Source organism: Anolis carolinensis, chromosome 3 (assembly GCF_035594765.1).
Source record: "Anolis carolinensis isolate JA03-04 chromosome 3, rAnoCar3.1.pri, whole genome shotgun sequence".
NCBI classification, from domain to species: domain Eukaryota; kingdom Metazoa; phylum Chordata; class Lepidosauria; order Squamata; family Dactyloidae; genus Anolis; species Anolis carolinensis.
The window spans coordinates 221,214,247-221,235,588 of record NC_085843.1 but is presented as its reverse complement, the minus strand read 5'-3'; the positions used below and the strand labels follow the sequence as shown (position 1 = coordinate 221,235,588).

Here is a 21,342-nt window from a genome sequence, read left to right as displayed (position 1 = left end):
GGTGCCTTTTACACCTTGGTCCTCAGAGAGGAATGGAAGATCTCTGTGTCCTGTTAGGACCTGCTTCCAAGATGTTTCATGGGTGGAATCATTCCAACTCTGACTCCACATCAATTATAGCACAATTTGCATGAGCGTTTAGGAGTTTTCATTTATGTTATGAGCGCATTTCCATTTCTGATGCCTAAAAAGGAAGACAGAACCCTTGACAGTGTGATACGGAGCCCAGGTTTTCCCATTTCATCAAGTCAGCCAGAGGGGTCCTGGCAATGTGTATTTAAAACAGAATCCTTTCTTGAGAGAGAAGCTGTGTGGAAACCATGGGTTTCAAAAGTGGTGACAGAACTTCATCTGAACAAACCTCCTGTAGTTTTTCCCATATTGGACAACTGTCAACCAAATACACTGATTCATGGGAGTAAAGCATCTGAACATATAATAGCAACTCAACCCTAGGGACTTCCTGATGATATTTGTTTATTTAGATTACAAAAGTGTATATATTCTGTGAGGCCCCGATGGCGCGGTGGGTTAAACTGCTGAGCTGCTAAACTTACTGACTGAAAGCTTGGTGGTTCAAATCCGGGGAGTGGAGTGAGCTCCTGCCATTAGCCCCAACATTAGCTTGACAACCTAGCAGTTTCAAAACATGTAAATGTGAGTAGATCAATAGGTACCGTTCCAGCAGGAAGGTAACAGCGCTCCATGCAATCATGCCGGCCACATAAGATAGGATGCGTCTATGGACAATGCCGGCTCTTCGGCTTAGAAATTGAGATGAGCACCAACCCCCAGAGTAGGACATGACTAGACTTAATGTCAGGGGAAAACCTTTACCTTTACCTATATATTCTGCCTTTCTACTACTGCAAGGCAGAATTCTGGATTACTACTATACCAGCCATGTAAATAAATTATAGTACAACTCCCATAACCACATGACCAATACCCATGACTTCAATTATCCATGTTTGGCAAAATACGTATATCCTCTCTAGTCATTTTCTAGGTCCTCCAGTGTATGGTATTCTTGGGCCAGAAGAAGAATTTGTTATTATTCACAACTTCCTGTTTCTACACAAACCTGTGAAGGTATTTCTGTGGACACTGGATTTTATCTGCAAACTTTATTTCATTTTTATTTTCAGCGACCATTTCAAACATGGCTAATGCTAGCCACTTTGAGTATTACTAAAATGAAAACAGGTGGTAAGAGACATACTTTGATAAGTCAAACATGTGGTTCTACCATAGTGGGGTGGCAAATTCACAGTGGATTTTACAGATACTGCTCATACTGAAAGGAGATCTGCCAATACCAAACTCCATAGCAGCATTAAAGTTCCCAGCAGGTAGAAGTGATTCAAGGCCTTTGGTTGTGTGTATTCAGTTGCCTCCTCTTAAAATGAGTGCTTAGTCAAGAGAGAAAATCCATCAATGGGCACTGCCAATAAAGCAACATTTAATCTAGCATATAATATATATATGTTTAAAAAAATAAAATATTGCTAACACTTGCCCTTATCTTTTCTTATGTTTTTTTTGTTTGTAATTAATAAAAACATCAAAGTATTACTTTATTTCATAGAATCATGGTGTTGGAAGAGACCTCATGGGCCATCCAGTCCAACCCCCCCCCCCCCCCCCCCCCCGCCGCCAATAAGCAGGAAAATCGCATTCAAAGCACCCCCAACAGATGGCCATCAAGCCTCTATTTAAAAGCCTCCAAAGAAGGAGCCTCCACCACACTCTGGGGCAGAGAGTTCCATTGCTGAACAGCTCTCACAGTTAGGAAGTTGTTCCTAATGTTCAGGCAGAATCTCCTTTCCTGTAGTTTGGAGCCATTGTTCCACATCCTAGCCTCCATGGCAGCAGAAATCAAGCTTGCTCCCTCCTCCCTATGATCTCCCCTCACATATTTATACATGGCCATCATGTCTCCTCTCAGCCTTCTCTTCTGCCAGCTAAACATGCCCAGTTCTTTACAACGCTCCCCATAGGGCTTGTTCTTTGCATTTCATTTTTTCTGTATAAGTGGAGTATCTTGCATTTGTCCCTGTTAAACTTCATTTTGTTAGTTTTGGCCCATAACATTGTTTTGAATTCTACTCCTGTCTTCTGGAGTATTACTTATTCCTCCCAATTTGGTGTCATCTGCAAACTTGGTGATCATGCCTTCTAACCCTTCATCTAAGTCAATGTTTCTCAACCTGTGAGTCCCCACATGTTTTGGCTTACAACTCCCAGAAATCCCAGCCAGTTTACCAGCTGTTATGATTTCTGGGAGTTGAAGGTCAAAACATCTGGGGACTCACGGGTTGAGAACCACTGATCTAAGTAATTAATAAAGATATTGAACAGAACCGGGCCCATGACTGAACCCTGCGCCACTCCACTCGTCACTTCTTTCCAGGATGTAGAAAAAGCATTGGTGAGCATCTGTTGAGTTTGTTTACTTAACCAATTAATTTTTAAAAAAACTTTCTATTCCCCTCATTTTTTCTTTTTACAAATACAAACTTTACCTAAGACAACAAGAACCAAACAATCTCTTGTCATTTATTTCAGTGGTAAGTGGATTTTGGGTAGTGGTTTGGTGTGTGTATGTTTTTCTCCTTGCAGTAAATACTACAGCTAGTTCTTTGTGACTGCATTTATACTGAAACATTTTTATGAACACTTTGATATTCAACAGATCACACTGTATGGGGAGCAATGACATGTGTTTTGTTTTAAGACACCATGTACATTCACAAATAGAAGCAATAGAAATAATATATCAGAGTCATACTCCTTACCTGAGCCATCAGGAATAGACCTTACAAATGTAGGAAGCATCTTTACAGTGGCTGTTGGATTAAAATCCCTGGATAGTCCATTCTTCATCTCTCTCCTGAAGCGTCCCATAATATCCAGCAGAGTTTCATCAGAGAGTCGCATGGAGTACAGATATTTATCAATCTAAGGAGGGGGCAAAGAAAAGATTATGGATTTTATAGCTTGCATGATTTTTATGTGAAAAGAGAGAATTTTAAAAATTATTTTCATCAATATAATTATTTTAAAGATTTTGTTTTAGATCATTTTTAGGTACAATAAATTATATCTTTTTGCTAATGGATGAGATATAAATATAATGGGGGAAATCAATAATTTAAATTTTGATTTACATTTTGCTCTACTCAAATGCCTTATATGCAGTAAGAATATTAATCACTAATCTTCCATTTGGCCACAAATGGTTAAACTGATTTAGAAGGCTGTATACTGCTTTTTAAACAGAGGGGAAAGCAGCAATCCAAAAAGACCCCCGGGTTTTCTTGCATTCCTGATGGTATACAGAAGGCAAGCTGACTGATTTTCACAGTCATTGTGAAATGCGAGGGCAGAGGTTATCCTCCAAGATCTGCTAATTCCAAGCCTGCTTGGGCTTAGCAAATGGTCAATACTACCTTGAAATGAGCGAAAACTGGAGCACCAGCAACACATGACCTTAATAAGAACCTCAACAAGAGGACACAAAATTTTTGCCTAATAGCTAAAGTCAAGGTGAAACTTTTCCACAAACACACAGAACTACCCTTCAGTAAAACAGACCTCTAATCCATTTAGTATAGTATTCCATATTCTGACTGGCAGGGCTCTCCAGAATTTCAGCTGGTAACTGATTATTTATATTCAGAAAAGATTTCAATTACATATAGCAGTATAATCCCTGCCAGTATTGCAAAGCAGGGAAATCAAAATGCAAAAGAAGGATAAACAACAATTTTAGTCATAGGTTTCTTAAGAAGTTGGCCAAATATAAGTCCATTTGTAAATTTCGCCTATACATCATTCTTTCGAATGGTGAAAGCATTGTTACATCTTCTATTCATTGAATCACAGATGGATAAAATATCTATAATACTGAAATATTAATGTTTTAGCAGTCAAAAAGTTGAGAAAACTCCACTACCATTGGCCATTGTTAATTTTCAAGAAACAAGCAAATGATGCATGTCCATGAATATCATGGAACTTTTCAAAATCAAATTTACTCATATGATTGCTTCTCCCAAAATGTAGCTACTCTGGGTCAACTTCAAAACAGAGGCATTAAGAAAACCCTAGCAGTATTCCATCTCCAACAATCTGCTGATTTAGGCCCCATCTACACAACCATATCAATGGAACAGTGAGTCTGTGTCAGTTTTTAATCTAACTTCAAATGAGCCATTCAAAGTAATGTTTTCTATGCCAGAAATAGGTTCAGCACCTTGGATAGCTCCTTTAATGTCCAATCTAACAATTGGGCCCCCTCTACACTGACATATAAAATCCAGATTATCTGCTTTGAACTGGATTATATGGCAGTGTAGACTAATATAATCCAGTTGAAAGCAGATTAATATGAATTTCATATGGCAGTGTAGATGGGGGCCTTGGAATGCATACATCGAAGTACCATTGTGAGCACTTCCCCTCTAGGTCATTTACTTTCATTGGGGAAACTAATGCTGCTTGTGCCACATGCTCAATCCACACCACTTTCAGTTCTGCATCACTTGACACAACTGCTGCTCTGAGGAGTCGTAGAGGGCACTCTCCAGTTGCCAGTTTTGTTTCTGCCTGTGAATAAGTGAGGGGGGGGGGAGTCATCTTGTCCTTTCTGTCAGTCATCAGAATACCCCAAAAAGACCCCAGGCTTTCTTAACCTACAATAGGGGAATAAAATTATCAAGGCCAATGGAATTTCACTCAAAAATATATATTCTGAATAATTCAAAGCAAGGCTTGAAATGTAAAGGAGCAATGAAGTTACAGTATAAGCAATATTAATCTTCCCACGTAAGGGCAGGTCCGTGCATTATGGCTGTTTCTAGAGACAACAGTATTCCTCAGCTTTGTATCCTGAGCTTTGATCCAAGCTCTCCAGTGCAGCTTGCAAGTGAATAAATAAATCACCACAATAAACTCCCTTCATATGTTTGTATATACATTTCCTTTATACCTTACCTTTCTATCATGGACTTCACGATCATTGGGCATTCAGGCATTAGACCAAAAACTTGTTTCACTTCAGCAATATTAAATTATGTCTTTAGAGTATATACTATTGAGTATATACTATAGAGTATATACTATTGAGACACAGCAAAAACCAAATCACCAAAAGGCTTTAAATCCACCAATCTAAAAGTTCAAGTAAAATTAAAAGGTTCCCCTTGGCTCCTAAAGATACCAAGCTCAATGCCACAAAGAATGCTATCATGATGAGAGAAATGAAGAACCATAGGGCTACTAAAGAAAAATCTCTCCAGATACTACCTGCCTGATCTTCCGTGGGGTGAGGACTTCAGGGTCTTCTACAACATGACATAAGGATAAGTAGCTTCAGGTAAGAGAAGATATTTCTTGAAACACACAGTTCCTATGCGATTCACAGCCTTAATAATCCATCCCTGGACCTCAGACACCTCCAAGATCATGTGGCCAGCATGACTGCATGGAGAGCTGCTACCTTCCCGCTGGAGCGGTACCTATTGATCTACTCACCTTTGCATGTTTTCGAACTGCTAAGTTGGCAGAAGCTGGGGATAACAGCAGGAGTACACTCCGCTCCTTGGATTCAAACTGGTGACCTTTCGATCAACAAGTTCAGCAGCTCAGCTGTTCAATCCACTGTGCCACTGGGAGCTCCCTAATAATAGACTTAGCCTCTATTTTATCATTAAATGCTCATTAACCTCATTCGTTAAAAAATAAGGCATCAATATGAACATCTGCATTGAGTTGAGACACTACCACCACCACTTAGGCCTATCAAAATAGCTTTGAACTCCTCAAATTTTAAAAAGATGATAAGGGTCACAATCTCAGAGCATAGTTTGGGGTCCTTTTGACTATTTTTCAGTTAAATAAACAGAAGCAAGCTTTTTTTTTTTCCGTTTCTATGAAGGCATCTTCATGATTAAATAATACCGCTGGCACATTTGGTTCATGTCAGTAAAGAATCTACCAAAACTGAAGTTGTGAACGATATGAAAAAAATATTAATAAGAGCGCATATCAGCAGTCATCCAGACACATTGAGAAGAAAGGCAAAGGCATTTGCTGCCTCAATTTGTTTTGTTCTGAGGATGAAAGCAGCAGCTTTGGCAGGACAGGAATATTTCCCATTGTTCACCTGCTTAAAAATAATATTTTGGGGATATTTGTGCATCAACATTATTCACCTTTCAAAAATTAATACCTGGAAGCTAACCCAATAATATCTTATCACAAAGTAAAGTAAAGCTAGAAAACTTTTGGAGTCCCAGATGTTGAAGTCTGGGCCAGCTAGGGCTGATGTGAATTTGGGTAAAAGATCTGGGAGGCCACATGGCAAACTTAGATTCGGCTTAAAATAAGTATAGCAAATTACAAACTCTCAAAAGTTGTGGAGGTCAACTCTCTACAAAGCATTGCACCCCTGTGACCTCAAAACAGTCTGGAGGGTTGAAAGCAAACTCTCCCCAAATTCACAGAAGACTTTGCAATTGCAAGAACAATTTTTTCAAGTGATCAAGGTAAACAAGTACACAATCACAGCACTTCGATACCACTTTAGCTGCCATGTCTCTATCCCACAAAATGGAGAAATTTATAGCTTGGTGAGGTACTTTGCATTCTCTGTTGTGGGCAGGCAGTCCCCAAGTTACAAACGTTTCAATGGAGAAACCCTTTCCCCATGATAATTCTTTCACGGGTAGATTTCCCTTTCCAGGCATAGATATCTCTCACTTTTTGTTGTCTCTCACCCCCATTCTTGAAGATGGACCTCATCAAACTGATTGAGGATGATTTCCAACAGGTCCCATTATATTGCATCCCGTCAGTAATCCATCAAAATCCGTCTTCAAACCAGTGTGGAAACTATTTCTAGATGATATTCTAATCGTAGTATTTGAAATACTGTACTACAAAGCTTTCCGTCACTGAAGCACTGTTTCGTGTGTGATTGGGAAATTAGTGTGCATCTTGTTAGCAATTATACGACTTGTCATCAGAGTGTGTGTCTGATGGGCAGAGTCTCGTGAACCCAGGATTTTCATGATGGAAGTGGCCAGCATTTCTGTTTGGGATGTGGAAGGAGAAATATCCCTGGGAATAAGAAAATTGGCAATTGTTGCTTTAGCTCATATAAAAAAGATATTAACCAGAATCTGCTCAATTTCTTCCTCCGTAACATTAGATTCCTCATAATTCGGTATTTCACGCCAAAATGTAGCAGTCAGGTGAATGCATTCACTGCACAGACATGAGTACGTTTTCAAATTTTGTGAGAGCGGTACTTTGGGATTTAGAGGCTATGTTACTGCACAGATTTAGAAAAAAAATTAAAAGGTCATTAAAAGGAGTGAGGTAGGGGGGGTTTCTAACAGATTGGAAGGAGTCAGCCTTCCATGGTGTGATGGGACAAAGGACAGCATTTCCTGAAGGTAAGAATAGTAGTATTTGGGTATGATAGGGTCAGTATGCATCCCGTCTACATTCAATATGCATTCAGTCAGAAAAAAACTATGGGGTGCATACTGATAGAAACAGAGTATTTCTTATTGCGATGAGGTCCTAAGCATCTCAATGTTTTTGTTGTTTGCCTTCTAGTAATTTCCAACATTACCCTTTCATGGGGTTTTCTGGGGCTGTGAGTGTGACTTGCCAAGATCACCCAGTGGGTTTCCAAATCCCATGATACCACAGAACTGTGACATGGCAGCTAGAGTAGAAACAAAATGTTATAATTAAGCAGTACAAATACAGACTTAGATAGCTAATAAGATCAAAGCATACCGCCTTTTTGAACAGGAAGTTTAATAAACTGGAGTTCAGATAAGAAGATGATTCTGTATGGCTATAACAGACTGTGCATCTCACCTTTCTTTATTTTGCAATAAGAACTTCACTAGGCTTGCCCAAGAGGCCCAACAACACAAACCAAATAAAGCAAAGGTTTGGCATCTTCTACTGACAAGAGTAAAAGAGCTGAAGGCTGAGGAGTATTAACTTACCACTTGTATCATTTATCATGTGATCTTACACAGTCTGAATGCAGGGTGAAATCCAACACTGCATCTGGCTGAATATAGACAAGAAAAGCAGTCACCCATCTAAATAATTTTTGGCATAACCACACAGCATTATGCTTTTGGGACAGGTGAGGTGGTTGAGGTCCTTGAGTCTTAAAAATGCTGACACACAGAAGGTGGGAGAATGGGACTGGGAGAAGAAAACCATTGTAGGGATTTTGTACTTTCAACTGTAGAATTTGCAAATCTTGTGGTCCCCAAGCATATTTTCCTAAAAGTAGGACTCACTAAAAATCTGGGGATTTATTGCTGAGGAAACATATATTGGATTGCTCTATAGTAGGGATGGGAATAGTGTGAGCTTTCAAGAAGTTGTTGCATTGAAATTCCCATCAACCTTGTCAGCATATTCAATATCTATCGAATGCATATCCAGTGCATTGTACAGTACAATGCTACACTACTACAATCCTAAACAATACTTGCTTGTGAATAAATACTCAACCTAACTGGTTTTATGTTTGAATATGTATATAAAGAACTGGATTAAGAAATTTACCAGTTTAAACTTCTCTGTAGCTTACACCAAGTCACAAGCAGGAATGGCCTAAGACACTTTGCTGCCTGAGATACATCATAAAATAGCACATGCACGCACACCAAACTCAATGACAACACAGTAATCTTGGTATTGGTTCTTCTCCTCCCTGGAGGTTGAACAAAATACATAATAAACTAAGTATTTGCTTCTTTGTCATGAGATGCAAAATCGCTACTTCTCTGTGCCTACCTCTCTGGCGCTGCCAAGGTGCCCCTAGTGGCACAAAGGGTTAAACTGTTGTGCCAGTAAGACTGATGACTGACAGGTTGGAGGTTCAAATCCAAGGAGAGCGTGAATGAGCTCCCTCTGTCAGCTCCAGCTCCCCATGCAGGGACATAAGAGAAGCCTCCCACAAGAATGGTAACACCAAAAACATCTGGGTGTCCCCTGGGCAAAGTCCTTGCAGAAGGCCAATTCTCTCACACCAGAAGTGACTTGCAGCTTCTCAAGTCGCTCCTGACATAAAAAAAACCCACATATACAATATGGGGAGAAAACCAGTGGCATATACCTCTGAGATAATGTACATAAAACACTTTGAATGGAGTGGGGTTTAATGAGAATGACCAGCCAGTACTTTTATTAATTAAGTCAAAAGGACTTCTCTCCAGACTGAGTGCAATAATTTTGTCCAGGATTGGAGCATACATTTTGCAGTTCCAAATATTGTTGAACTGCAATTCCCATAATTCTATATTCCACATGCTATATTGGTTATTACTAATGCGAGTTGTGATTCAATAACAACGGGAGGACCACATGTTATGCATTACTGTTCTGGTCACTAACTATACCATTCTTTATCCATGGTTTTTCGTTAACATGTAATTTTTTTAAAAAAAAATCATCTTCAGGATAAAAATAATGTGATACAAAGTGTAACCAAGTCAAAACAGCAGTGCCAACATTAAATTACTCTATATACTCATATACAAGTCTAGAAATTTTAGTTGGAAATTTGATCCAAAAAACCTGGGATGGCTTACTTATCCATGAATCAATATAAGTGTGGTTCCTTAACTCTTATCAAAAAGCAACCACTCCCTTCTCGCTACTCTTTCTGCCTTAGTACTGCTTTCAATTTTTTTAATGAATGCCTGTGTGGGACACTGGCATTTCCCCCTCTCCATGGAATAACACTTGTTCACAGATCACATCAAAGTCCATACAACCTGTCCTAGACCTACACATGAGGTCAACGTATAGACAAATATATATACGCATGCATTGCAGACCTTACTTTACTTAAAACAGGGACAGGCAATTGTGGAAGGTTAGGGAGTCATATTAGTTTCCAGGAGTCCTTGAATGTCTGCACCTGTTCCAACAAGTGTGTGTGTGTGCTTCCAATAGGCTCTAGGGCAGGGGTCCCCAAACTTTTTAAACAGGGGGCCAGTTCACAATCCTTCAGACCATTGGAGGGCCGGACTATGGCTGGCCACCGAGCAATAATAATAATTAATAATAATAATAATAACAACAACAACAACAACAACAATAATAAAAAGAGGGTTGGCAGAGACCCTTTGGCCCATTGAGTCCAATCCCCTGCTGCCTTTGTGCACCAAAAGCACAAGCACAGCACCCCTGACAGATGGCCACCCAGCCTCAATGTTAATAATAATAATAATCATCATCATCATCATCATCATCATAATAATAATACAGGGTTTTGGAACACAATATTCCTGACCTCACAATCGTGTTAAAAAACAAAGTATGGATTGTCAATGTTGCAATCCCAGGTGACAGAAGGATTGAGGAGAAACAACGGGAAAAGCTGACACGATATGAGGATTTAAAGATCGAATTACAAAGACTAGCACAAGCGAGTCAAGGAGGTCCCAGTGGTGATCGACACACTGGGTGAAGTGTCTGAAGGCCTTGGCCTGCACTTAAACACAATTGGCGCTGACAAAATTACCATCTGCCAGCTGCAGAAGGCCACCTTACTGGGATCTGCGCGCATTATTCACCGATACATCACACAGTCCTATACACTTGGGAAGAGTCCAACGTATGATCCAATACAACAGCCAGCAGAGTGTCTGCTGTGAACTCATCTTGTTGTGATGATGATGATGATGATGATGATGATGATGATAAGGGTTGTAAGAGAAGAAGAGACCTCTTGGGTCATTTAGCCTAACCCCCTTCTGCTCTTGTGCCGTGGGGGCCGGATAAATGGCTTCGATGGGCCGCATCCGGCCCCCGGGCCTTAGTTTGGGGACCCCTGCTCTAGGGCAATGGTTCCCAACCTGTGGGTCCCCAGGTGTTGAGAACCACGGCTCTAGAGGCTATAGGAGCATTTTCTCCATGCTTTGGGTTGCCTACACAGGCCTCTTATGGATCTAAATTGGCCAAGGAGTCCACAAAATGTGGTAAATAGACTCCAGGCTCCCTAGTGCATATTTTGGAACACTTATGGGAAATGAAACATAAAATATTTTCCCACTTTCACTACTAGTAGTTCCAGGGGCACTGCCAAACGTAGTGGGAATTCAATGTGTTCTTGAAGGCTTTCATAGCCGGAATAACAGGGTTGTTGTGTGTTTTCCAGGGTGTATGGCCATGTTCCAGAAGTATTCTCTCCTGATGTTTCGCCCACATCCACAACATCTATGGCAGGCATCCTCAGAGGTTGTGAGGAAAACACACAACAACCCTGTGGTGGGAATTCACTCCACAACATCTAGAGTCATTTGGAAACATTTTGGAGCAAAATAAATGGGGGGTGGTGGTGAAAAGATATACTATACATGCACATTTACCACTACTGGTCAATAAGGAGGAATGGAAATGGCCTTGGGAACAACAAGAAATTCATAGTTTTCGCCACTACTAACTAAGATGAATCACTAGGCCTCTCTACGTGGAGCACAAGGCCAGATTTTAGACGGTTTCAGGCAAAAGATGTTTTTATATAAAATGCCATTTTTCACTAATGCTGCTACACACACACTGCCTATATTCATTTGGTCTAGGTCACTATCAACCAGTTTAATTTAGTTCTAGGTCTTTTTAAAATTTTCATAATTTGGAAATACTAGTACCTGGAAACTTATATGTGACAGAGTTTTTTGTGAGTATTATATATGTGGATTTACTGACAATATGGTATATGCTTTTTTAAAAATTCAGTTTCCAGTTATGAGGTGGGGAAGCATCATGCTACCACTGTCTGTAGAAAAAAGGGAAGTCTTTCTTGTTTGAAAAACCGTCTCCTGGAATATTTTGGATGTAGCAACTATATAGGGTATTTCTGAATAGCCTTACCTAAGAAAGAGACCATGTTAGCCCATCCAAGATTTCCTGCTGCTCTCATATAATTCACCAGAAAACATCCTTAACCACTTGTATGCTTAGCAAATCAGCTTTCCTATCTTCTGGAAGGCAGGTGAATGTGAATGCCCATTCATAAGATTCTGAGTATAAGGGCCACACCAATGGTGTGAATAGCAAACATTCTTATCCAGCATCTTGAAGCATTAAGACAGTGACCCAGCATCAGCCAACAAGATAAGCATGTGGGTCCTGGAGCTATTCTTATTCCACTAACTCTTGTCTCTCTCTGCCACAATACCATTAGCACCATGCATGACTATTACAATCAGATAAGCAAGAGCTGGTTATCATGTGGGTTTCCACAACTGTCTTTCCAGGAGAATGAGAACAGATTATCAAAGATAGCACATGTACCTTTTCTCCTCAAAAGTTCCTTAGGAAAAGTGGTATCACTCCTGACATGAAAGTGAATAATACATTGAAAAGGTTGCTTATGTTTGTATGAGATAACCACTTTATATGCACGTTTGTTTGTGCATATCAGCACAATGTATATTTATATGCATTGTTTAATCATTTATTCTCTGGCAACATAAAATCCAGAATAACTCTGTTATCTAAATATATTAAGCAAATTAATTAGGGAATTATGCAAGTTGGCTTTTGAATCCCACTGCTTATTTTGCAAGGTTTATGCTGAACCTGTGTTTGCTGCTTTGCAGAATTTTAGTTATTCCAACAGCTTCTATGTGATGTCAGGAGGGGAGAATTAGATGAAATCATGCAGGAGTGAATGAATGGGTGATCAGAAAGAGGGAGATACAGATTCCAAATATCAAAATCCACTAAAAACTCCACTGCCAGATGACACATGACCCAACAAAATATATGGAAGAAAATGAAAAGTTTTGAAACCACTGTTATTTAATTGGCTTTTTAAAAAGTCATGTCTTTTAAAATGTATAGTAAATAGAAAATACTTTTTGAAACAGCAATTTATCATTGGTATGAAAAATAGAGAAGGATCTTGAAATAAATTATAAAATACACATTATTCTAAGTCAACATGATTAACACTGTAATCCGATATACACTTATCTAGGAGTTACTCAGTGGAGTTTACTTCTAAGCAGAAATATAGAAGATTGCATTGTAATTTGCTTTCCAAGCAATCTGTTAATCTGCAATTCATTCTTGAAATACAGAACCACTAACTTTTGACAATGTGGAAAGACATGTATCTTCCTCGCCATCCCTCATAAAATCTGCTCATTTGCTCTGTCAACAACAGTGGGAAAATCAGCTGTTTAGTGGTAATTCTAAATCATATGCAGCTTAATGTTCCTAGAAACAGGATCTTTCTCCCAAATTTTAGGAGCTGTGACCTTAGGAGACCTCCTGGGCAAAACAGGGCCCAAATGAATATCATAAACACAGTTATGAATGATGTCCTGCTTTATCATATTTTATTTTGATACTTCTGAAACAATTTGTATCAGAAACTCAATTTGCAGATCTTAGCCATTATCAGTTCCAATTCTAATCATCCTGCTACCTCGGGATGCACCTACAATATAGAATTAATGCAATTTGACACCACTTTAGCTGCCCTGGTTCAATGCTCTGACATCATGGGAATTGTAGTTTTAACATATCTTTAACCTTTTCAGTCAAATAATACTGGTGCTTCACCAAATTACAACTTAGGATTCCATAGCATTGAATTGACCATGTAGATGTACTTGATGTCCACAAAAGAGTGATTCCTTCATTGGCCAAAAGTCAGACAACACATCACCAGGCAAAATATATTAAAGGATCATACAGGAGGAGAAAAGTGACTATGTTGGGAGCCATCTGCCTAAATTTCTGTCAATACAGGTATCTCTCATTTATGGATTTTGTTATATTTTGCTCCATGCTCAACACAGCTACCTTTAATATATTTGCTACCAATTAGCAAACCCAAAAATGTAGACTCCAGTTCAACATCCAATGCCTCCCATGTTGACAAAATTGCAGAGTCAAAATTCAAGGTGCCTTTTACTGAGCCACCACATTCTAGTGGTTTGGCCTTTGGACTGGACACTACAGAGTTGGATTCAAATCCCCACCCAGCCAACTCTTGGGTGACCTTAAGAAAGTCACACTCTCTCAGCCTCAGAGGGGGGCAAAGACAAATCCCCCCCTTACCATTTCTACATCTTAAAAAACACTTGCAATACTTTCATCCACATTATCTGCTTCGAACTGGATTATATGAGTCTACACCGCCATATAATTCAATTCAAAGCTGATTGTTTGGATTTTATATGGCAGTGTAGAAGGAGCCTGGCAAGCTGACCTCGCTGTTTATAGTAACAGCCCTGGATAGACCTTCCCTCCACGGCAGCAGAGGGAGGGCCGCAAGAGGAGGAAACCATGACAGTGTTGTGTTACTCATAGCAGCTATGACATCCACATCCTCTTTCAAGGACACTGCAGTGCGTTAAGAATATCAGTGTCCCATCCACCGGGATCCCTTGGCTTTTGCATTAAAAACCACCCAATCACCACAACAAGTGAGCAATCCCATCCATTTAGAGACTCCTAAGGAGAACAGCAAAATGCATGCAAATATAGATTTGCCTTCAAGTTGCTTCTGCACTCATGCTGACCTCATGAATTTCAAGTTGTTTTTTTTTAAAGCTAGGACTATTCAGAAGTAGTTTGCCAGTCCCTTCCCCTGAAATACGGCCTATAGCATCTGATATTTTTAACGGCCTCCCATGCAAGTCCGAACAAGGCCCAATCCTACTTTGCACCCAAGACCTGACAAGATTTGGTGTCTTTATGGTACTTAGACCATGATAGATATGCATACTTGAGATATTTATAATCCTGTGTACACAAATAAAGGAACTTCTGCTATACATATGTAGGTCAACAAGAATTACAATTATTGTACAAACCAGGATGATCTTGCACAGCTTCCAAGATCAGACTGGATCTGGTGCTTTTAGGAAGTATATGCAGTTCTTTAAAAAAAAAACCCAGCACCTGATATTTGTTGGTGGCCTCTCATGCAACCAGGCCTAATCCTGCTTTGCTCCCAAGATCAGAGAGGATCTGGTGCCTATTTTTTTATATATATATAGTAATTGTAAATTCTTGTTAACCTATGTATGTATAGTGGAGGTTTCTTTTGCATATTTTGATTTTATATATAAATATATATAAATATATAAATATATATATATATATATATATATATATATATATAAATCAAAATATGCAAAAGAAACCTCCACTATACATACATAGGTTAACAAGAATTTACGATTACTACACAAACCAAGGTTGATCCTGCTTCGCTCCCAAGATCAGACAAGATCTGATACCTTTATGATATTCAGAACATTCTTTCTCTATATATGTGTGTGTATGTATAATAGGGAATATGCGCAATTGACAATTGGAATGGCCCTGGTCTACGATTTTGGATCATGCGATTTTAATGTTTATATTGTTTATATTAGGTGTGTTTTAATTCTATATCTTAATGTCTATGTTTTAATGGTCTCGTTGATTTTGATGCATGGTTATATGTTTATTGTTTAGACATATGATTTGGTTTACATGTATGTGTGGCCTTGAATTTTGCCATTATTATGTTGTAAACTGCTTTGAGATCCCCCAGGGATGAGAAAAATGGTATATAAATATTGTAAATAAATAAATAATAGTATATTGTGTGTGTGTGTGTGTATTCAAAATATTTATAACCCTGCATACACCCATACCTGCACTATACATGCAACAATTACTACAACTGCTGCTCAAACCATGGCTGATCCTGCTTAATTCCCGAGACCAGACAGGCTCTGGTCTCTTTATGGTAGTATTTCAATATGTATTTCATAGAAATACATTTTAATATGTGTATATAATTTTCACAGTGTTTATGTGTCTGAATTAGGGTGTAACCAGCCTTGAGCCACAAGGAGAGGCAGGTAAAAAATAAAATTATTATTATTATTATTATGCATAATCGATATATTTAGAATCCTGTCACATACATAAAGGATTATAAATACCTACAGAGGTCAACTACAGGTGACCTGGGCTGATCATGCTTAATTCCCGAAACCAGACAGGCTAAGGTCTCTTTATGGTAGTATTTTAATATGTATTTTATAGAAATACATTTTAATATTTGCATTTATATAATTTTTGCAATATTTATGTGTCTGAATCAGGGTGTAACCTGCCTCGAGGAGAGGCGGGGAAGAAATACTATTATTATTATTATTATTATTATTATTATGCATAATCGATATATTTATAATCCTGTACACATACAGAAAGGATTATAAATAACTACATAGAGGTCAACCACAGGTACTATACTAACCAGGGCTGATCCTGCTTTTTTGCAATATTTATGTGTCTGAATCAGGGTGTAAACTGCCTCGAGGAGAGGCGGGGAAGAAATACTATTATTATTATTATTATTATTATTATTATTATTATTATTATTATGCATAATCGATATATTTATAATCCTGTACACATACAGAAAGGATTATAAATACCTACATAGAGGTCAACCACAGGTACTATACTAACCAGGGCTGATCCTGCTTATCTCCCAGGACCAGACAGGATGCATTTAAGGTATTTGAAAACATATGCAAATCTATTCATTTAAAACAACAACAACATCATCTCTGATGCAAGCAAAGCGGAAGGCAACCCCGAAGGCCTCCTCCTTACCTTCTTGACCTGATCATCCTTTAATTCGGTGAAGTAATAGGCCAAAAGCTGGGCAGCGATCATTCTGCCGGAATAAATAAGAGGTCTCTCCGGCTGGGAAGAAGAGCAAAGCAAGGCCGGGGTGGAGGGGAATAGGAATAGAGATGCAGATGGGAGGCTGATCCCTTGGAGAGGAGCCTAGAGGTCCTTCTTCCCTGGCAAAGAGGTCAAAAAAGGGAGCCACGGGCGGAGGAGCTTCCCTCCCTCCCCCTTTCCTTCCACGCGAGAGACAGGCCGGTTCTGAGCCCGCCCCCTTCTGCGTGGTGATTGGCTGCTCCGAGGACAGACAGGGCGCCCGCTTTTGGGGAGCAGGGAGGGAGGGGGCCTCGATGGAGGAGGTCCCGGCACGTCCCCCACGTAGCTCCCACGCGGGGTCGTGGCGAAAGGGGGGCGGGGACTCCCAGGAAGCACCCTAAAAGGGGAAAGGCAGCACCTACATTGCAAAATAATGCGGTTTGGTCCCCACGATGGAATCATTCTCATTGCATAAGGTCTTTTGCTTTGCCTGTCCAAAAGAGGCGGCTACAAATGCCAGCATCCCATAGTTTTGAACCATAGACATTAAAACGGTATCAAACAGTATAGATCAGGGATGGGCAAACTTGGTCCCTCCAGGTGTTTTGGACTTCAACTCCCACAATTCCTAACAGCCGGTAGGCTGTTAGGAATTGTGGGAGTTGAAGTCCAAAACACCTGGAGGGACTAAGTTTGCCCATGCCTGGTATAGATGCACCCGAGTGGCAAAGCTGAACTTGCTAACCGAAAGGAAAGTTGGCAGCTCGAATCCAGAGAGCGGGGTGAGCTCCTTCTGTTAGCCCCACCTTCTGCCAACCTAGCAGTTTGAAAACATGCCAATGTAGGTAGATCAATAGGTACCGCACCGGCGAGAAGGTAACAGCACTCCAAGCAGTCATGCCGGCCACATGACTTTGGAGGTGTCTACGGATAACGCCGGCTCTTCGGCTTAGAAATGGAGATGAGCACCAACCCCCAGAGTCGGACACGACTAGACAATGTCAAGGGGAAAACCTTTACTACAGATGCACCCAGAGATAAATAGATAGATAGATAAATAGGGGCGTGTGTGCAGGCTCAAGATGACTTTTCAGGCCTGTGTCTCCTGATCTGGCACAAGATCTAGAACAATGGTTCTCACCTGGAGTCTCCAGATGTTTTTGGCGTTCAATTCCCAGAAATCCTAACAGCTGGTAAATTGGGATTTCTGGAAGTTGTAGGCCCAAAACATCAGAGGACCCCAGGTTGAGAACCACTGATCTAGAATCATAGAGTTGGAAGAGACCTCATGGGCCATCCAGTCCAACCCCCTGCTAGAAAGATGGAAAATCGCATTCAAAGCATCCCCAACATGGCCATCCAGCGTCTGTTTAAAAGCCTACAAAGAAGGAGCCTTCACCACACTCTGGGGCAGAGAGTTCCACTGCTGAACAGCTCTCACAGTGAGGAAGTTGAGCTGGAATCTCCTTTCCTGTTATTTGAAGCCATTGTTCCATATCCTAGTTTACAGGGCAGCAGAAAACAAGCCTGCTCCCTCCTCTCTATGACTTCCCCTCACATATTTATACATGGCCATCATGTTACCTCTCAGCCTTCTCTTCTGCAGGCTAAACATGCCCAGCTCTTTCCACAGTGAGGATATATCCTCCATGATAGCTGGCTCATTTGGGCTTTTTATTTTACTTTGCAAGGGAGAGGGCCTGAAGAGCATCACAGCAACAGACATGCGCACTGGGGTCCTTTCACACACACACACCCGCACTTGCTGAGCCATGGGGGGCGTGGCCCTAGGGGCCGTCACGTGACCTAGCGGCGAGGCAGCCCGATGAGACAGCATCCTTTAGAGATCGACGGAGAGAGAGACATACATACATAGAGACGCACGCATGCGCACAAGCACACGCGCGTGCGTCTCAGTGGGGAATGGGGAATCCCCCTTTGTTTACATCCGAACCGCAATTGCTGCATTGTTTGGCAGCCCGAAGAATATATAACACGCTATGCCTTGGAAATACTGGTCAGTTTGCTACGAGAAAACTATACAAAAGTTTATACCATTTGGGGGCCCCTTCCACACTGCCATATAAAATCCAGATTATCTTCTTTCAACTAGATTATATGACAGTGTAGACTCATAATCCAGTTCAAAGCAGATCATGTGATATATCTGATTGGACTGTCACCACTGCCTGTATCCCAGACCCGCCTGGTGGGAACAAGGGAGAGGGCCTTTTCTGCTGTGGCCCCCCGTTTATGGAACTCACTGCCCATCGAAATTAGGCAAGCCCCCACTCTTTTAGCCTTCAGGAAAGATTTAAAAACCTGGCTTTTCCGATGTGCTTTCGGAGAGTAACTATTACACACTTCTTTTGTTACTCCCCCATCATCTACCCTCTAGATTGTTTTTATCTTATGTCCCTGGTCTCCGTGATTATATTCTTATCCTTTTCTCACCCCAAGTTTTAATTAAGTGTCTCATGCGGCCCGCCCTGTTTTATATATATATATATATAGATAGATAGATAGATAGATTTTGTGTTGCAGTGTATATGATTATTTATTGTATTGTTTAATTGTATTGTGATATGTTGTTTTATATTTTGCTATATTGTACTGTTCTGGGCATGGCCCCATGTAAGCCGCCCCGAGTCCCCGTTGGGGAGATGGTGGCGGGGTATAAATAAAGTTTTATTATTATTATTATTATTATTATTATTATATGGCAGTGTAAGAATGTAATTCAATGTCATTTTATACACTACAGCAGGTTCTCAGGCCTCTTCTACACTGCCATATAATCTAAATCAGGGGTCCCCAAACTAAGGCCCGTGGGCCGGATGCGGCCCTCCAAGGTCATTGACCTGGCCCCTGTCCTAAACTTTAGACTTTGGGTTGACCTAATTCTACCTTGTCTTTGGAGGTCTCTTTGCTTACCTATGGCCTTATGAGATAGTCTAGATATTCTTTGAAGGTCTCTTTGCTTAGCTACGGCCTTATGAGACCATCTAGATGGCTTTTGGGGGTCCCTTTCCTTACCTATGGTCCTATGAGACCATCTAGATAGCCTTTGAGCATCCCTTACCTTACTTATGGTCTTATGAAACCATCTAGATGGTCTTTGAGGTCCCATTCCTTATCTATGGTTTCTGATGGCCTGATGAGATCATCTAGATGGCCTTTGAGGGTCCCTTTCCTTACCGATGGTCTTATGAGATCATCTAGATGGTCTTTGGAGGTCTCTTCGCTTACCTATGGTCTTATGAGACTATCTAGATGGTCTTTGGAGGTCTCTTCGCTTACCTATGGTCTTATGAGATCATCTAGATCAGGGGTCACCAAACTAAGGTCCTCCAAGGTCATTGACCTGGCCTCTGTCCTAAACTTTAGACTTAGGGTTGACCTAAGTCTGAAATGACTTGAAGGCACACAACAACAACAATCCCAATTTTGGACTATTTCATCATAGTCCGGGCCCCCCAACAGTCTGAGAGACTGTCAATTGGCCCTCCACTTAAAAAGTTTGAGGACCCCTGATCTAAATTATCAAAGTAGATAATCCACGTGATATGCTTTGAACTGGATTATATGAGTCTACAATGCCATATAATCCAGTTCAAAACAGATAATCTGGATTTTATATGGCAGTGTAGAAGGGCGCAGAGAGTTTGCCCTATTTTAACAATTTTGTGCAGGAAACAAACATTTGTGTATATTGACCCATTGAAGGCATCACCAAGTGCATGCACACTATAGAAATAATGCGGTTTGACAGCACTTTAACTGCCATGACTCAGTACTACTCAATTATGGGAGTGGTAGTTTTACAAGTCCTCTGTCAAAAGAGTACCAGTGCCTCACCAAGCTACATATCCCATAGCATTGAGCCAGGGCACTTAAAAACATGTCAGAGTGCATTCTTTTATAGTATAGATCAGGCATGGGAAAACTTGAGCCCTCCAGGTGTTTTGGACTTCAACTCCCACAATTCATAATAATAATAATAATAATAATAATAACAACAACAACAACACAACACACCAGACCTCACGGCTGTGGAAAAGAAAAAAAGTTTAGACTATTGATGTCGCTATACCAGGTGACAGATTGATGAAAAACAACAGGAAAAACTCAGCCGTTATCAGGACCTCAAAATCGAACTGCAAAGGCTCTGGCATAAACCAGTACAGGTGGTCCCAGTGGTTATTGGCACACTGGGTGCCGTGCCAAAAGATCTCAGCCGGCATTAGGAAACAATAAGCATTGATAAAATCACAATCTGTCAACTGCAAAAGGCCACCTTATTGGGATCTGCACACATCATCCGAAAATACATCACACAGTCCTAAACACTTGGGAAGTGTTCGACTTGTCATTTTGTGATATGAAATCCAGCATATAGATCTCGTTTGCTGTGTCATACTCTGTCTTTGTGTCACCAATAATAACAACAACAACTACTACTACTACTACAACAACAACTTTATTTTTGTTCCTTGTTTCCATCTCCCCAAAGGGACTCAGAGCAGCTAACATGGGGCCAAGCCGAGGTAATTACAATAAAACAAGGTAAAATACATATATAACATATATCATCAG

General features: G+C 40.4%; 1 protein-coding gene across 2 annotated transcripts in view; it reads right to left on the bottom strand.

The window, feature by feature from the left end:
* hk1 (hexokinase 1) overlaps positions 1-18,352 on the bottom strand; it is a 65,229-nt gene extending 46,877 nt beyond the window's left edge. The window contains exons 1-2 of one of the 2 annotated variants that reach the window (XM_062976249.1): positions 18,331-18,352; positions 2,799-2,961 (exon numbers count right to left, since the gene is read on the bottom strand). In XM_062976249.1, the coding sequence (XP_062832319.1) occupies positions 2,799-2,940 (142 nt within the window). In that variant the 5' untranslated portion in view covers positions 2,941-2,961; positions 18,331-18,352. Of the gene's footprint in view, positions 1-2,798; positions 2,962-16,692; positions 16,973-18,330 lie in introns of those variants that run through there. The other variant, XM_062976248.1, reaches the window with a different exon arrangement.
* Between the last annotated feature and the right edge of the window lie 2,990 nt (positions 18,353-21,342).